Here is a 21,146-nt window from a genome sequence, read left to right on the forward strand (position 1 = left end):
AGTGCGTGATCTGCGCAGCTGGACCAGGCAGCCTTGCCTTGTTCTGGATGTCTTTGTTCCCCCTCTGTTTCTGTGTGCTTCAGCTGCAGAGGTCAGAGTTGGGAGGAGGCCCAGGGCCGCAGATTACTATCCCAGCTCACTGTCTCTGTACGACCTTGGGAAGTGACTTCCCCTTCTCAGAAACTCAGTTTACTCATCTGTAAAATGGGATCAGTAATACTAGTGTCATTTAACCTGAGATCCCTTTGACTTATCTCGTTTATTGTTAGTCTCTCTTGAATGTCAGCTCCACGGAGCAGGGAATTTTGTCTTCTTTGCTTCTGTATTCCCGCGCCTGGCACACAGTAAGTGCTTTGTAAGTACTTATCAAATCAACAAATGAATAAATGAATAGAGTGGTTTGGAGGAGTCAGTGAGGTGGTTGCATGAAAAGTGCTTACTGCCTGGCATATAGTAGGGGCCCAATACACGCTGGTTATTGTTACTCTTGTCTAGCTGGTCTCCCACTAGAAGGTATGAGGCTGAATAAGGAAACCTCATTTACTGCACCCCAATGTTCACAGCAGCAATGTCCATAAAAGCCAAAGTGCGGAAGGAGCCACTATGTCCTTCAACAGATGAATGGATAAAGAAGAGGTGTTGTATATATACACTGGAATATTACTCAGCCATCAGGAAGGATGAATACCTATTTACATCGACATGGATGGAACTGGAGGGTATTATGATGAGTGAATAAGTCAATTGGAGAGAGATAATTATATGGTTTCACTCATATGTAGAATATAAGAAATAGTGAAAGGGTCATAATGGAAGGGGGGGAAACCAAGTGGTGAAAAACTGACGGGAAGACAAACCATGAGAGACCCTGGGGAATAAACAAAGGGTTGCAGAAGGGGAGGGGGGTCGGGGGATGGGGTGACTGGGTGATGGGTTGAGCACTGGGTGTTATACTATATGCTGGCAAATTGGATTAAAAAAAAAAAACCCAAGTGTACTTGTGATGAGCACTGGGTTTTTAAAGAAAGTGTTGAATTAGTATATTGTACGCCTGAAACTACTATAACACTGTGTGTTAACTGGAAGTAGGGATGCGTGGGTGCTCAGCTGTTTAGCACCTGCCTTCGGCCCATGTCGTGATCCTCGAGTCCCAGGATCGAGCCCCACATCGGGCTCCCTGCATGGAGCCTGCTTCTCCTTCTGCCTGTGTCTCTGCCTCTCTCTGTGTGTCTCTCATGAATAAATAAATAAAATCTTAAAAAAACAAAAAACTAACTGGAAGTAAAAAAAAAAAAAAACAAAAACCTTTTAAAAAAGGAAAAGAGAGAAAGGGAGGCCAGAAGGGGGAGCACTCATGCCCTAGCATCCTTTTGTCAATTGCAGATCCTGCAGGGAAAGAGGAACCTTGCATTCCTGTCTAGGGGGCCCCTGGGCTTCACCACCCCAGCAGGAGGATGAAAGATTTTTCCTTGGAGGCCATGGCCCAGCCAAGCAGTCACGACTCAGCCACTGAGAAGCCACTACACTTTGAACTCCCACTTCCTTCCAAGTGGACTCTTTTGTTTATAACAACCCCTCTCCCAAGGACTCCCCCTCTTTCCTTTATAAAGGAAACTTGGTTCTCTGGCCTTGCTTATGGTTGGGCCACAGCCCGCTAGTCCTGGATTGCAATTCTTTGCTATCCCCAAACGCACTCAGTTTCCCGGTAGAATGATAACTGGCTGTTTCATTTTTCGGGTTAACAAAGGGCAACCAGAGACAACACGGGACTCCTGGGACCATTTTAGTAGAGGCTGAAGGGGTCCAAGCCGAGGATGATTCCGGGTGGGTCGGGGGAGGTGGCCCATTTTGTCCTGAGGTCCCTGGACTCTATTGTCTCCATCTGGCCGGTCCATACTTAAGAGTTGGGACCTGGAGGAGATGATATTAGGGTGAGGGTGGTTTTATTATTTTTTTTAATTTTTATATTTTTAATTTTTATTTTTTTATAAATTTATTTTATTTTTATTTTTTTATTTTTTAAAGATTTTATTTACTTATTGAGACAGAGAGAGAGAGAAGCAGAGACACAGGCAGAGGGAGAAGCAGGCTCCACACAGGGAGCCAGACGTGGGACTCGATCCTGGATCTCCAGGATCACACCCCGGGCTGCAGGCAGCACCAAACCACTGTGCCACCGGGGCTGCCCATAAATTTATTTTTTATTGGTGTTCAATTTGTCAACATATAGAATAACACCCAGCACTCATCCCATCAAGTGTGCCGGGTGAGGGTGGTTTTAGGCAGCCCGTGCCGGGGTGGGAAGGAAGAGGCTGGGCCTTGGTCACCAGTGCCACACAACCTTCCTGTTTTTTCTCTACCAATCATTTGACAAGGAGGCTTTCCGGTGTCCCCTGCCCACACCTGCCACATGCCCTGGTTCACTGCTCACAACTTACCCATCCCTCCTTCCTCCTTCCCTCACAGTCCTCTCTTGCCCCATCTGGCCTGTCCCCAGACAGGTGCTTTGTTAACATTTTGTGAGCAGAAAAGCCTCAGAGGCCCGAGTAGGCCTGGGGGCGGAGAAGGAAATTCTGTGTGGCATCTGCACCTTGCCATGGTCTGCTGGATGGGAGATTGGAAGCCCTGGGTACTTCAGTTCAGAGGGAGGAGAAAAAACAACGGCAGTGCGGCCTAGAAAGTCCCTGGGGAAGGCCTTAATCTGCCTATGGGGCAGACAAGTCGGTGTCTCTAGTCTAGCTCGTGAGCTGTCGTGGGATGCAGCTGCCTGCTTTGAGGTTGGTTGGTTGGTGTTGGCGGGTTGAGTGAGCCTGGAGGGGCTTTGCCTTGGGGTGGCCTTAGTCAGGGCTTGGCAGGCCAGTCAGTCACCCATTCATTCAACAAACACCCACTGGACAACTACTGTGTGCCGGGTAGTGGAGCTGAGCTGCTAACGGGCAGGCAATGGAGAAGATAAAGAAGTGAGATATATGCAATGTCAGACGGTGGTAACTATTAAGGAGAATTATAACAAATGGAGTATATGGAGAAGGGCGGGTTGTTTTAGAAAGTCTCATGGAGAAGGAGACATTTCCTATTTTTTGAACACACCGGGAGTTTGCTGTCCTCAGGGCCTTTGCACAGCCAAGAACACTCTTCCTCCAGATATGCAGATACTATCCATGACCTGCCTCCACCTCCTTCAGTCTATTTCAATTGTCAGGCTGTTCCCAAACACCATTTTCTTCCTTTTAAAAATCGAGATATAAATGACATATGACATTATATTAGTTTCAGGTGTACAACATAATGATTCCACACGTATTTATACTGCAAAATGATCACCACAATAAGTCTAGTTAACGTCCATGCAGAGTTACAGTTTTTGTTCTTGTGATGGGAATTTTTTTTTGAAGATTTTTATTTATTTCATTTGAGAGAGAGAGAGAGACAGCACGTTTGGGAGGGGGGAGAGGCAGAAGGAGAGGGAGGAACAGACTCTCTGCTGAGCCGGGAGGCCAAGGCGGGGCTCAATCCCACGACCCTGAGATCACGATCTGAGCCAAAGGCAGATGCTCAACCATGCGAGCCACCCAGGTGCCCAAGAATTTTTAAGATCTAGTCTCTGAACGCAGAATTATTTCAGGGCATGAGTTGGGCGTACATTCTGTAACGGACATAGGGAGCCTCTGAGAACATAAATAAAGGTGTCTCTGGGGATCCCTGGATGGCTCAGCGGTTTCGTGCCTGCCTTCAGCCCAGGGTATGGCGCTGGAGTCTCAGGATCGAGTCCCACGTTGGGCTCCCTGCATGGAGCCTGCTTCTCCCTCTGCCTGTGTCTCTGCCTCTCTCTCTGTGTGTGTCTCTCATGAATAAATAAATAAAATATTGAAAAAAAAAAGATGCTTCTAAGACTCTTGGTAACTTTTGAATATACTCGATCACCTGCTTAAACATAAGCACTTAAGTGTCCTATGTTGCCTCCTTAGCTCTGCTTTGGCTGCATGCCACGTTTTCATATAGTGCACTTTCACTTTCATTCAATTAAAAAATATACACTTTTTTTTAGAGAGAGGAAACAAGAGCATCCACACGAGCCGGCGGGGGGGGGCAAGTAGGGGCAGGGGGTGGGGAGGGAGAGAGAATCTTAAGCAGGCTCCATGCCCAGTGAAGAGCCCAATGCAAGGCAAGATCCTGACCTGAGCCAAAATCAAGAGTCAGACGCTTAACTGACTGAGCCACCCACGTGCCCCCAGTTGAAAAAATATATATATTTAAAAAAAATTTTTTTACTGGTGAAAATATTTTTGATTTTTGACTTCCTTTTTGACCTGTGGGTGTGATTTAATTTCCAAATACCTGTGGATTTTCCAGATATCATTCTGTGATTTCTAATTTAATGTGGTTCTAGTCTAGTCTGAGGACATGCTTGGTAAGATTTCCACCCTGTGATCTTCCTTTTTATGCAAGGGATGTTTTTGCTGGTGTTGTTGGTCAGCAATATATCCCTGGTACCTAGAACGTAGCTTAACACATAGCAGGTTATCGGTGCCTGTCTGTTGAATGGGTGAATGAACAACTGAATCCCCATTCCCCATTGGACGGATCAGAAGGCCTTTGCTCAGAGATGTTATTCTACTCCCCTGAGGTCACACAGCAAGAATGGGGCAGAGCTGGGGTCAGAGCTGGGTCAGCCTTATGTGATACCTAGTTGATGGGACTGGATTGCTCTCCTATAGTTCCTGAGCACCTACTATGTGGCAGGTCCTGAAGGATGGCCTTGGCTGTGGCCATCACCCCCTCACAGTGAGACTATCTGGCCATCACTGCACTTCCTTGCCCTAGGCCCACTCACCTCAAGGGGCGGCCTTGCTGGGCAGAGATGCCATCATCCGTGCACTTGGCTGGTGTGCCCCCACCTCCGTCCTCTCCCTTCCCTCTGACCCCACTTATCCATCTGGAGCCTGCTGGTCCTGTGTGTGTGCTCAGCAGACAGGATGCGTCTTTCTCAGATGTCTCCATTTCTCCACGTGTGGAATGGGAATGGCTGCACCTACCCATCAGGTGGGCTGCGGAGGCTCTGCACATTATATCATGAGGTGTTATCAGGGGAAAGCCCAGCCCCTGGGGTGAGTTTTCTCTGGAGAGGGAGGCTGGTCGGCTACCTCATGCCACACTCCTTCCCCATGTGCTTACGAAGATTTTCCGCTTGTGGAGACTGTGGGTTGCTTATATTGATCTGTGAGGCAAGAAATTCTATTTTAGGCTGCTCTTATTCTAAACTTGTTACAGCAGCCCAGCCTGATATTTTAACCTGTATACAGGCCTGGCGGGATTTCCTTGTTTCTCAGGCCCAATTTGAATTGCGGTTCCTTTTACTTTTAGCAGGAAAGGCCCCTTAGAGGGAGAATTGGGGTCTTGCCCCTTACGGTATGGAATCATTTCCTGTGGTTACTGTCACAAATCACCACAAATTTAGTGGCTTAACACAACAGTAACGACTCTTTTATCATTCTTGAGGTCAGAAGTTCAAATTGTTTGATGGGGCCCAAACTGGCTATCCCCAGGGCCACATTCCCCCAGAGGATCTAGTGGGAGAATCCGTCTTCTTGCCCTTTCAAGCTTCTAGAGCTGCATTCCTCGGCTCATGGCCACTTCCTGCATCTTCGAAGCCACCAGCATGGTATAAAGCTCCAGAGAAAGAAGAAAGAGGCTTGAGACCCAGACATACACAGGGAAAGGCAGGGGTGGCCACAGAGGCAGACATCAGAGGGACGTGGCCCCAGCCAGGGAATGACCAGGAGCCTGGGGAAGAGGCAAGAAAGGATTCTCCCCTAGAGCTTCTGGAAAGAGCGCGCTTGTGCCAACACCTTGACTTCGGACTTCTTTTATGCCCCCAAGATAAATTAGATATTACATGCATATTTAAGATGTACAAACTGATGATCTGATATACATGGACATTGTGAAATATTCACCACAACTGAGCCAATCAATATATCCATCACCTGATAGTTACCACTTCCTTTTTTCTTTTTTTTTTAAAAGATTTTATTAAAAAATAAAGATTTTATTTATTTATTCATGAGAGACATACAGAAAGAGGCAGAGACATAGGTAGAGGGAGAAGCAGGCTCCATGCAGGAAGCCCGATGTGGGACTCGATCCCAGGACCCCAGGATCACGCCCTGAGCCAAAGGCAGACATTCAACCACTGAGCCACTCAGGTGACTTTCTTTCTTTCTTTCTTTCTTTCTTTCTTTCTTTCTTTCTTTCTTTCTTTCTTTCTTTCTTTCTTTCTTTTTCTTTCTTCTTCTTTCTTTTTCTTTTTCTTTTTCTTTTCTTTTCTCTTTCTTTTTTTTTCTTTCTTTTCTTTTCTTTCTTGTGTGGAGAGGACCCAAGATCTACCCTTATAGCAAATTTCAAGTACACACTACAGTACTGTCAACTATAGTCACATTGTTGTACATCAAGCCTCCAGAACTTATTCATCTTACATAACTAAAACATTGTACCCCTGGGATCCCTGGGTGGCGCAGCGGTTTAGCGCCTGCCTTTGGCCCAGGGCGCGATCCTGGAGACCCGGGATGGAATCCCACGTCAGGCTCCCGGTGCATGGAGCCTGCTTCTCCCTCCGCCTGTGTTTCTGCCTCTCTCTCTCTCTCTCTGTGACTATCATAAATTAAAAAAAAAAAAAAAAGATAAAAAAAACCATTGTACCCCTTAAGACATATCTACCCAAGTTTCTCCTCCCCCAGGCCCTGGCGACCACCTCTCTGCTTCTATGGGTTCCACGATATGAGGGCAAGGGCAGAAGCAGGCAGACCAGGAGGAGGCTATTACTGTAATCCTGGTGAAAGCTGCTGATGGTCAGACTGGGAGGTGAGCTCAGCTCAGATGTTGGGTATATCATGAAAGCAGAGCTGACCAGAATTTCTAACAGGTTTGCCAGATTTCCAATCTCTACGGTATTGAACAAACCACCCCAAACTTAATCGCAAAAAAAAAAAAAAAAAAAAAAGGTCACTTCAGTATGCTTACAGATTCCCTGGGACAAGGTCTGTTAGGGACACCTGGTTTCTGTTCCATGATGTCTGGGGTCTGAGATGGGAAGACTCAGCAGGCTGGATGTGCCTCTACTATTCTGAGGGCCAGAAACATCAGGAGGTGCCTTCATGCATATGTCTAGCACCTGGGTTGGGATGACTTGAAGTCTAGCCTGAGCTGGGACTGTTGAGTGGGTCACCTCCATGTGACTGGGGTTTCCTCACAACATGAAGGCAGGGAGCAAGTGTTCTGACTGAACCAGGTGGAAGCTGCACGACCACTGTCACATCTGACACATTCTTTTGGTTACAAGGGAATCACTAACATCATCCCAGATTCAAGGGAAGGAGAATTGGATTCTACTTGTTTATATTTAAAAAATTTTTTTGGGGGGGATTCCTGGGTGGCTCAGCAGTTTAGCACCTGCCTTTGGCCCAGGGCGCGATCCTGGAGTCCCAGGATCGAGTCCCACGTCGGGCTCCTGGCATGGAGCCTGCTTCTCCCTCCTCCTGTGTCTCTGCCTCTCTCTCTCTCTCTCTGTCTATCATAAATAAATAAGTAAATAAATAAATAAATCTTTTAAAAAATAAAAAATAAAAAAAAGATTTTTTTAAGTAGGATCTACACCCAGCATGGAGCCCAACGTGGCCCTGAACTCAAAACTCTGAGATCGAGACTGGAGCTGAGATCAAGAGTTGGGGATGTTCAACCGACTGAGCCACCAGGGAAGCCCCCAGACTCTACTTTCTGATGGAATGGGAAGGTCACATCACATAAGAACACGTGGCAGAAGGAGATACTGTTGCTGTCATCTTTTGAAAATTCAATTTGCCAGAGTCATGGAATGAGAGAAGAGAGGAGTCATGGATGATTCTGAGGCCGTTGGCCCCAAAGGCTGATGGCGGTCCTCTGGGGAAACACAGGCAGGCTGTCCTCCAAATGAGTACTCCAAATGGCTCCAGCCTGGTTGTTTTACCGCCTTCACTTGGCTCACAGGAAACTCCCACATCTGTGCTGAATCGAAACATGCAACCACTCCTCCTGCAGCCCCTTCCCCGAAATCCATGCTTTTGCTTCTTGCTGTTTTGGTTACGAGTCAGATCCTCATCCCTTGCTTTACCTGTGGGGTGGACAGACTTCTGTCTTTAATTTTCACTTTTTAAATAGCTTCCAGTCCATGTCAAGCTCACACGAAAAACCTTCCTTTGCAAGTTCTGTGTATAAGACTGTGGTGACCAGCCCCCAATGACCCTTACATCTTCTTGTTCACATCCTCGTGTTGTCCCCTCCCTCCATGACTGAGCTGATTCATGTGAAAAAAGGATCATAGTTTGTGACTTGCATGGCAAAATCATAAAAGGTGCAGAGGCTTCCACGTTGGCCTCTGCCACATTGAGGGACACTTGATCAGCCCTCGGAGAGAGCGCTTCATCTTGGAAGCAGATCCTCCAGCCTCAGCCCAGCCGGCAGAGACTGCAGCCCCAGGGAGCCTCCTGAGTGCATATGAGAGGTCCTGAGGCAGAACTACCCAGCTAAGCTGCTCTTGAACTCAGAGCCAGAGAGACTTCGAGATAATAAGAGCTTGCTATCATTATTCAGCCAGGGATAACTGAACCAGTGTCCCAGCACTTCACTGTGGAAGGAGAGAGCACTTAGCACCTATCACTTTAACATTTTGTTGCAAATGTCGCTTCCAGGAGGCCCTCCCTCTTTATCTCTCTACATTAGCCCCAACCTCTCCCATTACTCTGTTTTATTTTATTGTTTTTTACTTTTTACAAAGACTTTATCTATTTGTCAGAGAGAGCGAGAGAGCACAGGCAAGGCCACAGCAGAGGGAGAGGGAGAAGAAGGCTCCCTACTCAGCAGGGATCCTGATATGGGACTCTCTTCCAGGACCCTGGGATCATGACCTGAACTGAATTCAGGTGCTCAACAAACTGAGCCACCCCGGCGCTCCTATCTTACTGTGTTTTAAATAATGCTTAGTGACTATTGGAAATACGATAAAAACCCAAACCATATTGTTTATTTCTATATTTATACTAGTTCAGTGTCTGTCCTGTATTGATGGAAATTTCCATGAAGGAAGGAGCTTATCCATCTTTTCCACCTGGGGCCTGATAGAATGAATGCAGGGGTTACTGTCGTTGTCACTTCTGTGTATGAATCCAAACTGGAAGAAAGGTGTGTGTGTGTGTGTGTGGTTTGGGTGGTTCCCCTCAAAGTGGATTTGCATGTACTTGACTTTTGACGAAAAAGGGAACTGAGAGAAGCCTCAGGCACCTGAGCTGGAGGCTTAGGAGGTAGAAGCTGCCAAGCTCTGGTTCTCCCTTCTCAGGCTCCTGTGTTAGCTGCAGCCATGTACATGTACACGAACTCTGGGTGCCAGGACCTGCAAGGTATGGTCCTGGCTAGTCTTGAGCTGGGGGTCAGGGATGATCGGGACCCAGATTACAGTATCCCCACTCTGTGGCTGGAACCTGGGGCCTGAGGGACACAGGAGGGAATGGGCTGGGCTCTCATTTGCCTTTCCTCTGGAAGGGACCAGAGAGGAGGACAATGATGATGGTGATGATTATGAAAACATGGCACCACCCTATAAGGACCTTCCTCCCAAGCCAGGTAAGAGGACTTCTCAGAAGCCAGGAGAAGGGATGTGTGGCCTGTGGCCTGGGGAAAGCTGGGTCCCCAAGGGACATTACCTGGGCATGAGAGACACAGAGTCAGCCTCCTGTGTATCCAGCTTGTGCCAGGTACCATGTTGGTGGGAGTATCTTTCTGTCTGATGGGAGAGGCAGTTCTGGGCACAGCCTCAGGTGAGCAGGTCTGAGGAGGGAGCGATCAAGAGAATAAGGAAATCTTGAGGGGAATTAGGTGGTAGGAGTATTGGAGTATTGGGGTCAGAGGAGGGGGTACTGGAGTGGGATTTAAGGGATGAGTTGGAGTTTGTTAGGAAGAGAAGCCCAGTAGAGAAGTGGAGGATGCAAAGGTCCTGAGACATGAAAGCTGGTGTTTCATAAAACTGTGAGTGCACCAGTGGCTCCCCAACCTCCTTGTATTCACACTCTGGGCCCAGATTGACTTTTAGACCTGGGTGCTCCATGCCTGGCCCAGGGTTCAACGAGAGTCTGGTAAGTGGATATAAAAGTGAAGGTTTTAAAAAAAGACTTAATGCTTTGAGATTTCCCTGAGCCAACTCCCATCAGGGCCCCTGAGTGTTGACTGTGTTGTGTTGGTAGCCTTGGACAGTGGCCATTCCATGAGGGGTGGGGTGCTGTATCCACCACTTCTTCTTCTTTTTTTTTTTAAGATTTTATTTATTTATTTACAAGAGACACAGAGAGAGGCAGAGGGAGAAGCAGGCTCCATGCAGGGAGCCTGACGTGGGACTCGATCCTGGGTCTCCAGGATCATGCCCTGGGCTGAAGGTGGGGCTAAACCGCTGAGCCACCCAGGGATCCCCACATCCATCACTTCTTAGTCAGGAATGAGATTGACCTGGGAGGTCCCTGGGCACTGTGGGGCCAGAATGAGGTAGGAGGTGAACTGGGCTCAGCTGTTTGTCTCCCAGCTCTCACTTGGTCCCAATACAATCCTCAAACCTACCACCAAGAGGGACCCCACCAACTGATCATCAGTGCCACCCCTTCCCCAAAGTTAGCCTCCTCCCCATCTCCAATTGCAGCCCAATCTCCACCCCCATCTTTATTTCCAAATCCAAAGTCATCATTTTACTTCAACACAACTAAAACCTAACTGTGACTTCCCCTCATACCCCAGTGCAGCTCCAGTCCCAATCTTTATCTCCACCACATCCGAAATCACAATCCTACTCCCATGTCCATCACTGTGCCCAACCCATCTTCAGTCCCATCCTCATCCAACCACAGCATTGACTCCAACTCTAGCCCAGACTCACTTGTGTCTTTAACTTAGGGTTAACAGCTGTCCTAGTTTGCCCAGGACTGAGTGATTTCCTGGCATGTGAGACTTCCAGTTTTATTTTTTTTCTTTTCTTTTTTTATTGGAGTTCAATTTGCCAACATACAGCATAACACCCAGTGCTCATCCCATCAAGTGCCCCCCTCAGTGCCTGTCACTTCCAGTTTTAAAACTGGGCAAGCCCTGGGTGATCCAGGATGATTGGTCGCTCTTTCTTAATCCTGTCCCCATCCCTGACCCCAATTCAATTCTCATGTTCAACCCTATCCCTAGCCCTCCATTTTAGTCTTAGTCCTGGTTCCATTACTGCCTCTGATCTTATTCCGACCCTCAGACCAGTTCTAATTCTGACCTTCTCTTTCACAGATTCAATGGCTCCACCTAGGCCTCCGAGGGCAGGTGAGCTGGGGCTGGGGGTACAGGAGACCCAGTGCTGGCTTATCCTGCTCTGGGCCTGAGCAACAATTCCTCCCCCTACCTCCCCCAGGAAAGAAAACAGAGAACCCCCCACTTCCCTACAAGTCCCCAAAGATCAAAGGTGAGAATCTAGGGCTGGGGCCTTTAGGTTTACCTGGATGAAGCCCTGGTCTGCATAACCATTGTCTTTCTGACCTCTTTAGGTCTGGACATCACCCCTGTCACTCGCACATCTCCTCAACTGGGTGAGCAGTGGGAAAACCCTTTAAGAAGCCTGGGAGGGGACATCTGGAAGTCCTCCCTCTAGTTCCCCAGTTTTGACCAGAGAACAAATCAGATGGGATGGGGGAGGTATTGATCTTGGAAGACAGTCTTTCTACAACTTTTGAATAAACTTTCTCTCCCTTCCTCCCAGGTGTCAATCTGGCACATCCTCCGTTCCAGCCATCCCTAGCTAGTAAGTCCTCATGCCCTCCAGGTGTACCTCTGTCTTCCCTTTCATGGTCGCAAGTATGCTAGATTCAGACCTAGAGTCCCAGAAGGAGACCTTGGAGCAGAGAAATGTCTCCTTTAGAAGCTTCTCCTCTCTGATCTAGACCAGATCCTGAGGGACCCAGGGTAACTGCCTGATACCCTTCAGGCCTCACTTCCTACTTCCAGGAGGTATGGGAAACATTCTCTGTCCCCAATGCAAAGGTCCTAGAATGGGGAGCAGCTTGGGCAGGGGCTGCTGGAGAGTCTAGATCATGCATCATAAATGTTAGGAGCAGCACTGGACTTGGAGAGGTCCTCAGTTTACTTATTTGCAAACTGGGAATTATAGTTACATCTGTGTCATAGGGTGAGGATCCAATAAGATAATAAGGATGTGACAGGATGCTTGGCACACAGTAAGTTCTCTCCAGTGTTCTAGGTTAGGGCGTAGTTGTGTTAGGTTATGGTGATGGTATTGGGTTTGTAAGTGGAGATGGGAATGGAGGTGTGGCTTCATTTGGAAATGGGGAGGGGGCTATATTTGGGGAGGGGTGGCCCTGAAGCACAGTATGTACTCTTGTGGACCTCTTCAGAGTTTTTTAAAAAATTATTTATTTATGATAGTCACAGAGAGAGAGAGAGAGAGAGAGAGGCAGAGACACAGGCAGAGGGAGAAGCAGGCTCCATGCACTGGGAGCCCGACATAGGATTCGATCCCGGGTCTCCAGGATCGCGCCCTGGGCCAAAGGCAGGCGCCAAACCGTTTCACCACCCAGGGATCCCCTCTTCAGGGTTTTTTCTCCTGACACTCCCTTGCTGACCCCATCTGGTGATACAGTCATGGCCATATATGTCTGTCCCTCTGTTTTTGGAGAGAGGGTCAAGTGTCTCTTCCTCATTCTCTGAAGCACCAATACAGGTTTCTTTGTCCCCACCCTCATTCCCCAACAACTCCAGCGTCCCAGCTCAGTCAGAAGTCCAGGTGTCCTGGGTGCTACCAGGAGGAGAGACTGGTGGTGTACCTGTGTCTGCTGGTGGTGGTGTCGCTGCTCCTGGGCTGCACTGGTCTGGCTGTGACCCTGATTAAGTGTGAGTAGAAAGAGGATGGGGTATGGGGAGAGATTGATCATGGGGCATGAGAGGACTTGGGCTCAAGATGGATTCTTCCTTATAGACCAGGAGGTGGTGGAAGAGCTGAGGATATTGACCTTTCAGCAGATGGCATGGCAAGAGAACGGTGAGTGCTTTCAATTGACCCTTCATGCCATGCATATTGAACACCCAACATGACCCCTCAAACCCAACTCCAAGACCATTTCCAATTCCATCGTTGCCAAGCTTTGTGCTAGGTATCAGGGCATGGGTAAGATAGTAAACATATCAGGCATAGTTCCTGTTCCTGTGTGCGCATGTGTGTGTGTGTGTCTAGACCTCTACTGTCCAATATGGTGGCCATGAGTCACTGGCTATTGAGCAGTTGCAGTGTGGTCATTCCGAACTGAGATGTACAGTAATTGTAAAGTACACATCAATGTTAAATACTTGCTACAGAAAAAGAATGCATAATACCTCAACAATATTAATAATAATAACCTTTAGTATTGATTACTCATTGAAATCATACTTTGGATAGATTGGAATAAATAAATAATATTCAAATTAATTTTGCCCACTTCTTTTGACTCTTAGAATATGTGGCCATTGGAACATTTGAAATTGTGTATGTGGTTTAGATTTTATTTCTGTTGGAAAGCACAGGTATTGAGAGTCATTTACCAAATTATCACTCAAATGAATATAAAGTTTCACATCTCAATGAATAGTCCAAAGGAAGACGATTCTATGAAAAAATCTCATAAGGATCTTGACCTTATCTTTGGGAGGGTCATACAGGGTTTTCCTAGAGAATGGATGCTACTGCTGAGTGAAGGAAGAGAAAAAAATTAACCACGTGAGAGGTTGAGGGTTTCAGGTATATGCAAAGGCCCTGTGGTAGGAGGTAGCATCATAAGTACAAGGGAGGAGGGTGGTGCAGTTGGACAGGTAGGAGGTGATGGTGGCTGAGAGTTGTGGCCATGAGGATGGAGAGAAATGGGTGGAGCAGAAAGGTTTAGGTGGTAAAACTGATTGGACCTGGAGATGGATTGGGAATGGCAGTGGGTAAGAGAGAAGGGTGTCAGGCTGGAAGAAGGCACGTTTGTGTAGGAGTAGTGGGAATATACGCATTAGTTGTAGAGAAGTCTTCTGGGCTGGCATGGCCTTCACCATGATTGTTGAAGTCTGAAAATTGTTCCATCCTATGGGCATGTCTTCTGTGCGCATCTCAGATCAAGCCACTCTTCTGCTCAAAACCCACTGACGGCTTCTCACTGCCCAGAGTCCAACACGGAACTCTTGGCTTAGCATTCAAGGCCCTGGACATCGGACCTCATCCTACTTTGAACTTTAGCTCCTGTAAGGTTTGCCTTGACCTCTACCACTATAGCCTTCTCCAGCACGCTTGCCCGTGCACTTTGGCTTTCAAGGTGACCCCTGTCTGTGGAGTCTCCCTCTCCCTTTCACAGATACTGAGTCACTATCTTCCTTCAAAACCCACCTCCTGGGGATCCCTGGGTGGCTCAGCGGTTTAGCATCTGCCTTCTGCCCAGCGCATGATCCTGGAGACCTGGGATCAAGTCCCACATTGGGCTCCAGTCCCACATCGGCTCCCTGCATGGAGCCTGCTTCTCCCTCTGCCTCTCTCTCTCTCTCTCTCTCTCTGTCTCTCACAAACAAATAAATAAAAATTAAAGAAAAACAAGACCCACTTCCTCCAGGAAGTCCACCATCTCCACTCTTCCTCAAGACCATCAGTCCCTCTGAACCACTCGAGGACCCTCTAGGCACTGTGTGTGTCATTTTGAGTTCTACTACCACCCACTAGAAAGAGGGTGAGGGGTGGGGTTGGCACAGATCTTACTTCTGTCTGGTGTGTTTGCAGTCCATGGTGGATGGGTGAGTAGATGAAGGTTTGGGTTTCTAACCTTCCAGCCCATCTCTGCTGACAGTGACTGGCATGGCAGGACTAGCTGGCCTGAAGAAGGACATTGACCACGTAAGAACTAACACCAACAAGTCCCTAGGAGAACTTCGGGGCTTATTAGGTGAGTGGGGTTTGGGGAACGACCCTGAGATGGGGGGCATGACAGAGCTGGCACACTGCACGAATCCATGGGGGCAATTCTCAGTGCAGTCTATCTGAGTGGTGCCCCTGGAGCTGAGCAGTGCACAGCCTGCACAACTGTATATGGCACACTATGTACGTGGCTCTGACTCTGTGGGCCATTCTGACAGCATCCTCTTCTGTCCCCAGAGTGTACCAGGGTCACCTGTCCGGAGGGTTGGCTTCCCTTTGAGGGCAAGTGTTACTACTTCTCCCCAAGCACCAAGTCCTGGGATGAAGCCCGGAAGTTCTGCCAGGAGAATTACTCTCATTTGGTCATCATCAGTAGCTTTGCTGAACAGGTGATCTGTCCCTTCCGAGCCCTTGAGAACCAGTGGGATTCACATAGCCTTCCCTGGTCTGCATGGAGAGAAATTGGAATTGCCTTTGAGCCACTAAGACTTTTAATAGCAAGGTTAAGAGGACAGGCTCTAGTTGAGTTCAAATCCTGATTGTGTTTCTTATCCCGAGTTTCTGTTTTTTCTCTAACCTGGAGATAAAACCACGGCACTTTCTATTCTCCAGGCTGCACTCCAAACATCTTACATCTTACATGAACATAATCCTCACAATAACCCTGTAAGTTAGTGTGTGAGCCAGGAGAGGTTATGTTATGCTGAAGTAACAGACAGTCCCCGTCGCTCGATGGTGAAAGGCAACTCTGAAAGCTTCCACTTACTTGTGCTCACAAGGCGAGTCCTCCTTTTGGGCGGTACGAAAATAGTCCTACCTGTGGAGCAGAATTGGCATTTTGTAAGCAACTGCAGTGATTTGATGCTACCACAGCTAGATAGTAAAACCATTTGTCCATGGTTTTTACTTCACAGATGAAGAAACTGAGGCACAGTACACTTAAGAAACTGGCCTGTGGTCACTCACAACTAGTGAGTGTCAGAGCTGGGATTTGAGCCCAGATGTTTGCCATGGTTTATTTTTCCCCATCTTTTTACATTAGTTTCTCCATGTCATTATTTTCAGTGTTTTTTTTTTTTTTTTTTTTTTTTTTTTGTAAACAGCATATAGTTAGGTCTTGGTTTTTAAATTCAATCTGACAAGTTCTGGCTCTGAATTGCTGTTTTTAGACCATTTGTATTGGATGTAGTCGAACTGGTGGCTGAGTGGAGTTTGTACTTGCAGAATTTTGTGGCCAAGGCTCATGGCTCTCCACGGGTGTACTGGCTGGGGCTGAATGACAGGGACCATGAAGGGAACTGGAAGTGGCTGGATGGGTCACCTGTCACTCTGAGGCAAGTATTGAGGGCTCTTGGCGCCTCTGCTCCCTGTGGGTCTTTGTACAGTCCAAGCTAGAAGATTCTCTACAATCCCAGGTCAGGCAGGAAAGAGGAGGCCCAAGGTCATTTTTTAATTTTGCTTTGCCTATAGGGCTTCTGGTCTCTGTACCTTTGAAATGTTCCTCCATTGTAATATCTCCTTTTAGCACAACTGATCAAATACAACGTGTCCACAGGTCAATGGTTGGGGTGGGGTGAGGGGTTGGAGAAAAGAAGGCTACAGGGCAGGAGGAAAAGGAAGCTTTTGATTTGCCAAAAGGATGAGCAGAATTTCTGTATCTCTGTCTCTGACTCTCTGTACTTTACATATATTAACCCATTTATTTAATCTTTTAAAAAATCCTATAAGGAAAGTATTATTATCTTTTTTTTTTTTCCAAAATTTTATTTATTTATGATAGTCACACAGAGAGAGAGAGGCAGAGACACAGGCGGAGGGAGAAGCAGGCTCCATGCACCGGGAGCCCGACGTGGGATTCGATCCCGGATCTCCAGGATCGCGCCCTGGGCCAAAGGCAGGCGCCAAACCGCTGCGCCACCCAGGGATCCCGAAAGTATTATTATCATATCCATTTTATTTTATTTTATTTCTTATCATCTCCATTTCAAAGATAAGGAGGTTGAGGCACAGAGAGGTTAACCAACCTGCCTCGGGTCAGAGAGCTAGCAGGTGGCAATGCCAACCAACCTAGCTTTATTTCATTTTTTAAATTTTATTGTGTATATACATACAAAATAGCATATCACCCAGTGATATTTAGCATATCATATAGCATATCACCCAGTGCTCATCCCGTCAAGTGCCCCTCTCAGCCTTTCACTATTTTTTATATTCCCCAAATGAATGAGACCATATAATGTTTGTCCTTCTCCGATTGACTTATTTCACTCAGCATAATACCCTCCAGTTCCATCCACGTTGAAGCAAATTGTGGGCATTTGTCGTTTCTAATGGCTGAGGAATATTCCATCGTATACATAAACCACATCTTCTTTATCCATTCATCTTTCGATGGACACCGCGGCTCCTTCCACAGTTTGGCTATTGTGGACATTGCTGCTAGAAACATCGGGGTGCAGGTGTCTCGGTGTTTCACTACATCAGTATCTTTGGGGTAAATCCCCAGCAGTGCAATTGCTGGGTCGTAGGGCAGGTCTATTTTTAACTCTTTGAGGAACCTCCACACAGTTTTCCAGAGTGGCTGCACCAGTTCACATTCCCACCAACAGTGTAAGAGGGTTCCCTTTTCTCCACATCCTCTCCAACATTTGTGGTTTCCTGTCTTGTTAATTTTCCCCATTCTCACTGGTGTGAGGTGGTATCTCATTGTGGTTTTGATTTGTATTTCCCTGATGGCCAGTGATGCGGAGCATTTTCTCATGTGCTTTCAACCTAGCTTTAAGGTCTATACTCTTAGCTGTTATGCGTTACTTTCTCAAAGAGTGTATGTATTTGTGTTTTGAGTAGTTGCTAACGAATTGCCCCCCATAGTGGTTATATCAATTTATTCTTTTGCTGGCTTGACTATGGTTTTCTTCACCAAAAATTCATCCAATTTTTGTAATTTTGATGGCTAAATTGTAGGTGAAAATGGAATCACAATATAGTATTAATTTGCATTTCTCTTATAATGACTGAGATTGGGCATCTTCTCATATGTTTAATAGCTTTAGGTAGTGGCTTTTCTGTGAAATGTTTATTCACATCATTGGTATATTTTTATATTGGGATTTTTTTCTTCTTTCTTTCTTTGTTTATTTATTTATTTTAAAGATTTTATTTATTCATTAGAGACAGAGAGAGAGAGAGAGAGAGAGAGAGAGAGAGAGAGAGAAGCAGAGACACAGGCAGAGGGAGAAGCAGGCTCCATGCGGGGAGCCCGACATGGGACTCGATCCGGGATCTCCAGGATCACACCCTGGGCTGAAGGCAGCGCTAAACTGCTGAGCCACCCAGGCTGCCCTTTCTTTCTTTCTTTCTTTCTTTCTTTCTTTCTTTCTTTCTTTCTTTCTTTCTTTCTTTTTTTTAAAGATTTTATTTATTTATTCATGAGAGACACAGAGAGAGGCAGAAACATAGGCAGAGGGAGAAGCAAGCTCCCTGTGGGGAGCCTGATGTGGAACTAGATCCCAGGATCCTGGGATTATGATTTGAGCGAAAGGCAGATGCTCAATCACTGAGCCACTCAAGTGCCCCTTTTTATTTATTTCTAAGAGCTCTTTATATATTAGGGATATTAGTGTTCTGGCAGGGGATCTCATTTTTTATTAGTGATTCCGGGAAGAATGGGGTGCCTGGGTGGCACAGTTGGTTAAATGTCTGACTCTTGGTTTCAGCTCAGGTCATGAGGTTGGTGAGATCCAGCCCCCTGTTGGATTCTGTGTTCAGCAGGAAGTCTGCTTGAGATTGTCTCTCCCTCTGCCCCTTCCACTTGTACTCTCTCTTTCTCTTTCTCTCCCTCTGAAATAAATTAATAAAAATCTAAAAAAAAAAAAAAAAAAAAGATTCCTGGAAGAAGGCACAGCTCTGTGAAGAGAGAAGGCGTGGTGTGGCCCTCCCTTAGCAGGGCTAGGGCTGCTAAAGGCTCGCGTTATGCTTTCTCTAGAGAGTTGTCCTCTGTTGAATGGAGGTCTGCCCATCTAGAAGATTTCTCCACTGCCAGTGGGGTCAGTCCATAGCCAACGAGCAGCTGAGAGAAGCCTGGACCCTTTGTCACAAGTCCAGACAACCCTGTGGTGCTACTTATACTCCACAGCTCCCAGTCAGATCAGATTGGGCTGAACCCACATCCCTGCTCAACTCCTACTCTTGGCCCATCCTGCTTCTTCTACTCCTTCTCTCCTGAGAGTATCCCTTAATAAATCCCATGCACCTGAATCTCCAAAGCAGTCTCCGCTTTAAGGGAATGTGATCTAAGACATTACAGTACCTGGAAGGTTGGGAGAATTGGTGGGGCGAAGGAAGGATTCTTTGTAAGAGGAGGTAGAAACTGACAGCAGATGCAAGAAACAGATTCAGGAGCAGGAGACTGTCCTGGTGAATGGGGAGGTGGGACTGAGTTAAGGCAGACAAACTGGGTATGAAGCGGGTAGAATGGCAGCTTTAGGTAATTCTGAAAAGCTGAAGAGATGATTAGGATGGGAGAGCCTTGAACCATGAAGGCCTTTCCTCTCCCCCCTCCCCCGCCATATTCTTTCTTTAATTAATAGACTATTCTTTACAGAAAATTTGAACAGAAGGTACAGAGAAATATTTCCTATATTCCTTCTCTCCTGCACAGTTTCCCCTCATATTAACCTCTTGCATTCTGTGTGGCACATTTGTCATAATTGGTGAATCATATGGATATATTATTATGAACTCAAATCCAGAATTTACATTGGGGTCCACTCCAAGTGTTGTACAATGTCATGTATCCACTGTCAGAGTATCACATATAATGCTCTGAAATACTCCCCTCTGCCCTGCCCTGTGCTCCACCTATTCATCCCTCCCCATGTCCAATTTTCTTCCTTCCAGCTTTTGGGACCCAGAGGAACCCAACAACCTCCATGATGAGGACTGTGCCAGCATGAACAAAGGGGGCACCTGGAATGATCTGTCTTGTGACAAGACCACATATTGGATTTGTGAGAGGAAATGTTCCTGTTGAACCCCACAGCTGGGGGTGGGTGTGGGTCTATACCCAGTGCCCCTTGGCTCTTGGGTAATGAGTACCTCCTGCCTTTCCACGGAAGATTCTACCTCTCCATGGACCGACATGGTTATATCTAAGATGCAACCAGGAGCTTGGATGTTGCAAGTCTCCCAGGGTGCAAGTGAGAGCATTTCTACGAGGACTTGAGGGCTTGTTCAATCAGATGATGTCTTAGTCTGTTCAGGCTGCTATACCAGAATACTGTAAGCTGGATGGCTTATAAACAACAGATTTATTTATTGAGGTTATAGAAGCTGGGAAGTCCAAGATCAAGGCACAGTGTTTAGTGAGGGCCCACTTTTCTGACTCATAGATGGCCATCTTCATGTGGTGTTCTCTCATCCTGGAAAGGGTGAGAGCTCTCTGGGGTCCTTGTTATAAGGGCACAAGAATTCTATCCTCATGACCTAATCACCCCCCCCCCCCAAAAGGCAATATCTCCTTATACCATCACATTGAGGCTTAGGATTTAACAAATGAATTGAGTGAGGGCACACAATGCAGTCTGTAGCAGGTAGTGAGCTGGAGGGGTACTGGGTCTTAGAGGTTGTCTCCTAGTTCTGGGGTCTGAAGAAGCTCACCAAGTCCCTGAATGTGGCTCTTAGGAAGCAGTGCTGGCCCTGAGGGCTCTGGGTCTGACAATGACTGAGCTGGAGCTGAAAATACCCTGGTTCCACTGGACCATGGTGTGTTGGGACAGGGCTCCCTTAATGCCTGCCTGATGTGGAGCAGCTTCTGGGAAGCAGGTGGGGAAAAATTATTCTTGACAGGCAATTTTCTCAATGTCCCAGGTGAGGTTTGCCCAACTAAGGTGACAGAATCAGGCCTCTGCCAAGACTTGTGAAACTTCTAGAAATCAGACCAGCTGAAAAGCAAGACTTAATGTGTGGTCAGATTCTCAGGACAGCAGTGGATATATCTACCTGCATGTGCCTTTAGGCTGTTTGTGGTTTGTAAAGATCTTTGATGAAGTAATTCATTTTACTTCTGAGTGGACCTTCTTGGGCTATTAGCTCTTGTAATGTTAGTACTCAAAATGTCAGTTCACTGTGTGAACTGTGTTGACTGCGTGAACTTGCCCACTGTGTTAGT

General features: G+C 46.9%; 1 protein-coding gene across 2 annotated transcripts; it reads left to right on the forward strand.

Annotated features, from left to right (window-relative positions):
- The first annotated feature begins 9,353 nt into the window (after window positions 1-9,353).
- CLEC17A (C-type lectin domain containing 17A) lies at window positions 9,354-21,146 on the forward strand. 2 transcript variants are annotated; one of them, XM_041760785.1, is made up of 12 exons: window positions 9,354-9,428; window positions 9,571-9,651; window positions 11,338-11,370; window positions 11,459-11,509; window positions 11,592-11,633; window positions 11,804-11,845; window positions 12,820-12,951; window positions 13,037-13,099; window positions 14,910-15,005; window positions 15,215-15,366; window positions 16,202-16,311; window positions 19,877-21,146. In XM_041760785.1, the coding sequence occupies exons 1-12, from the start codon at window positions 9,389-9,391 to the stop codon at window positions 20,007-20,009; spliced, it is 975 nt and encodes a 324-aa protein (XP_041616719.1). In that variant the 5' UTR covers window positions 9,354-9,388; the 3' UTR covers window positions 20,010-21,146. The 2 variants fall into 2 exon arrangements, with proteins under 2 accessions (XP_041616719.1, XP_041616718.1); XM_041760784.1 differs by lacking the exon at window positions 9,354-9,428 and having other exon boundaries at window positions 9,565-9,651; window positions 11,338-11,509.

Source organism: Vulpes lagopus, chromosome 7 (assembly GCF_018345385.1).
Source record: "Vulpes lagopus strain Blue_001 chromosome 7, ASM1834538v1, whole genome shotgun sequence".
Classification (NCBI taxonomy): domain Eukaryota; kingdom Metazoa; phylum Chordata; class Mammalia; order Carnivora; family Canidae; genus Vulpes; species Vulpes lagopus.

Bases quoted from the DNA above. Each gene is read 5' to 3' on its own strand.
- CLEC17A (XM_041760784.1), top strand. From the start codon at position 9,589: ATGATGATGGTGATGATTATGAAAACATGGCACCACCCTATAAGGACC. The intron at 12,952-13,036 runs GTGAGTAGAAAG...TCTTCCTTATAG, and splicing joins GGCTGTGACCCTGATTAAGT to ACCAGGAGGTGGTGGAAGAG. The intron at 15,006-15,214 runs GTGAGTGGGGTT...TTCTGTCCCCAG, and splicing joins AGAACTTCGGGGCTTATTAG to AGTGTACCAGGGTCACCTGT.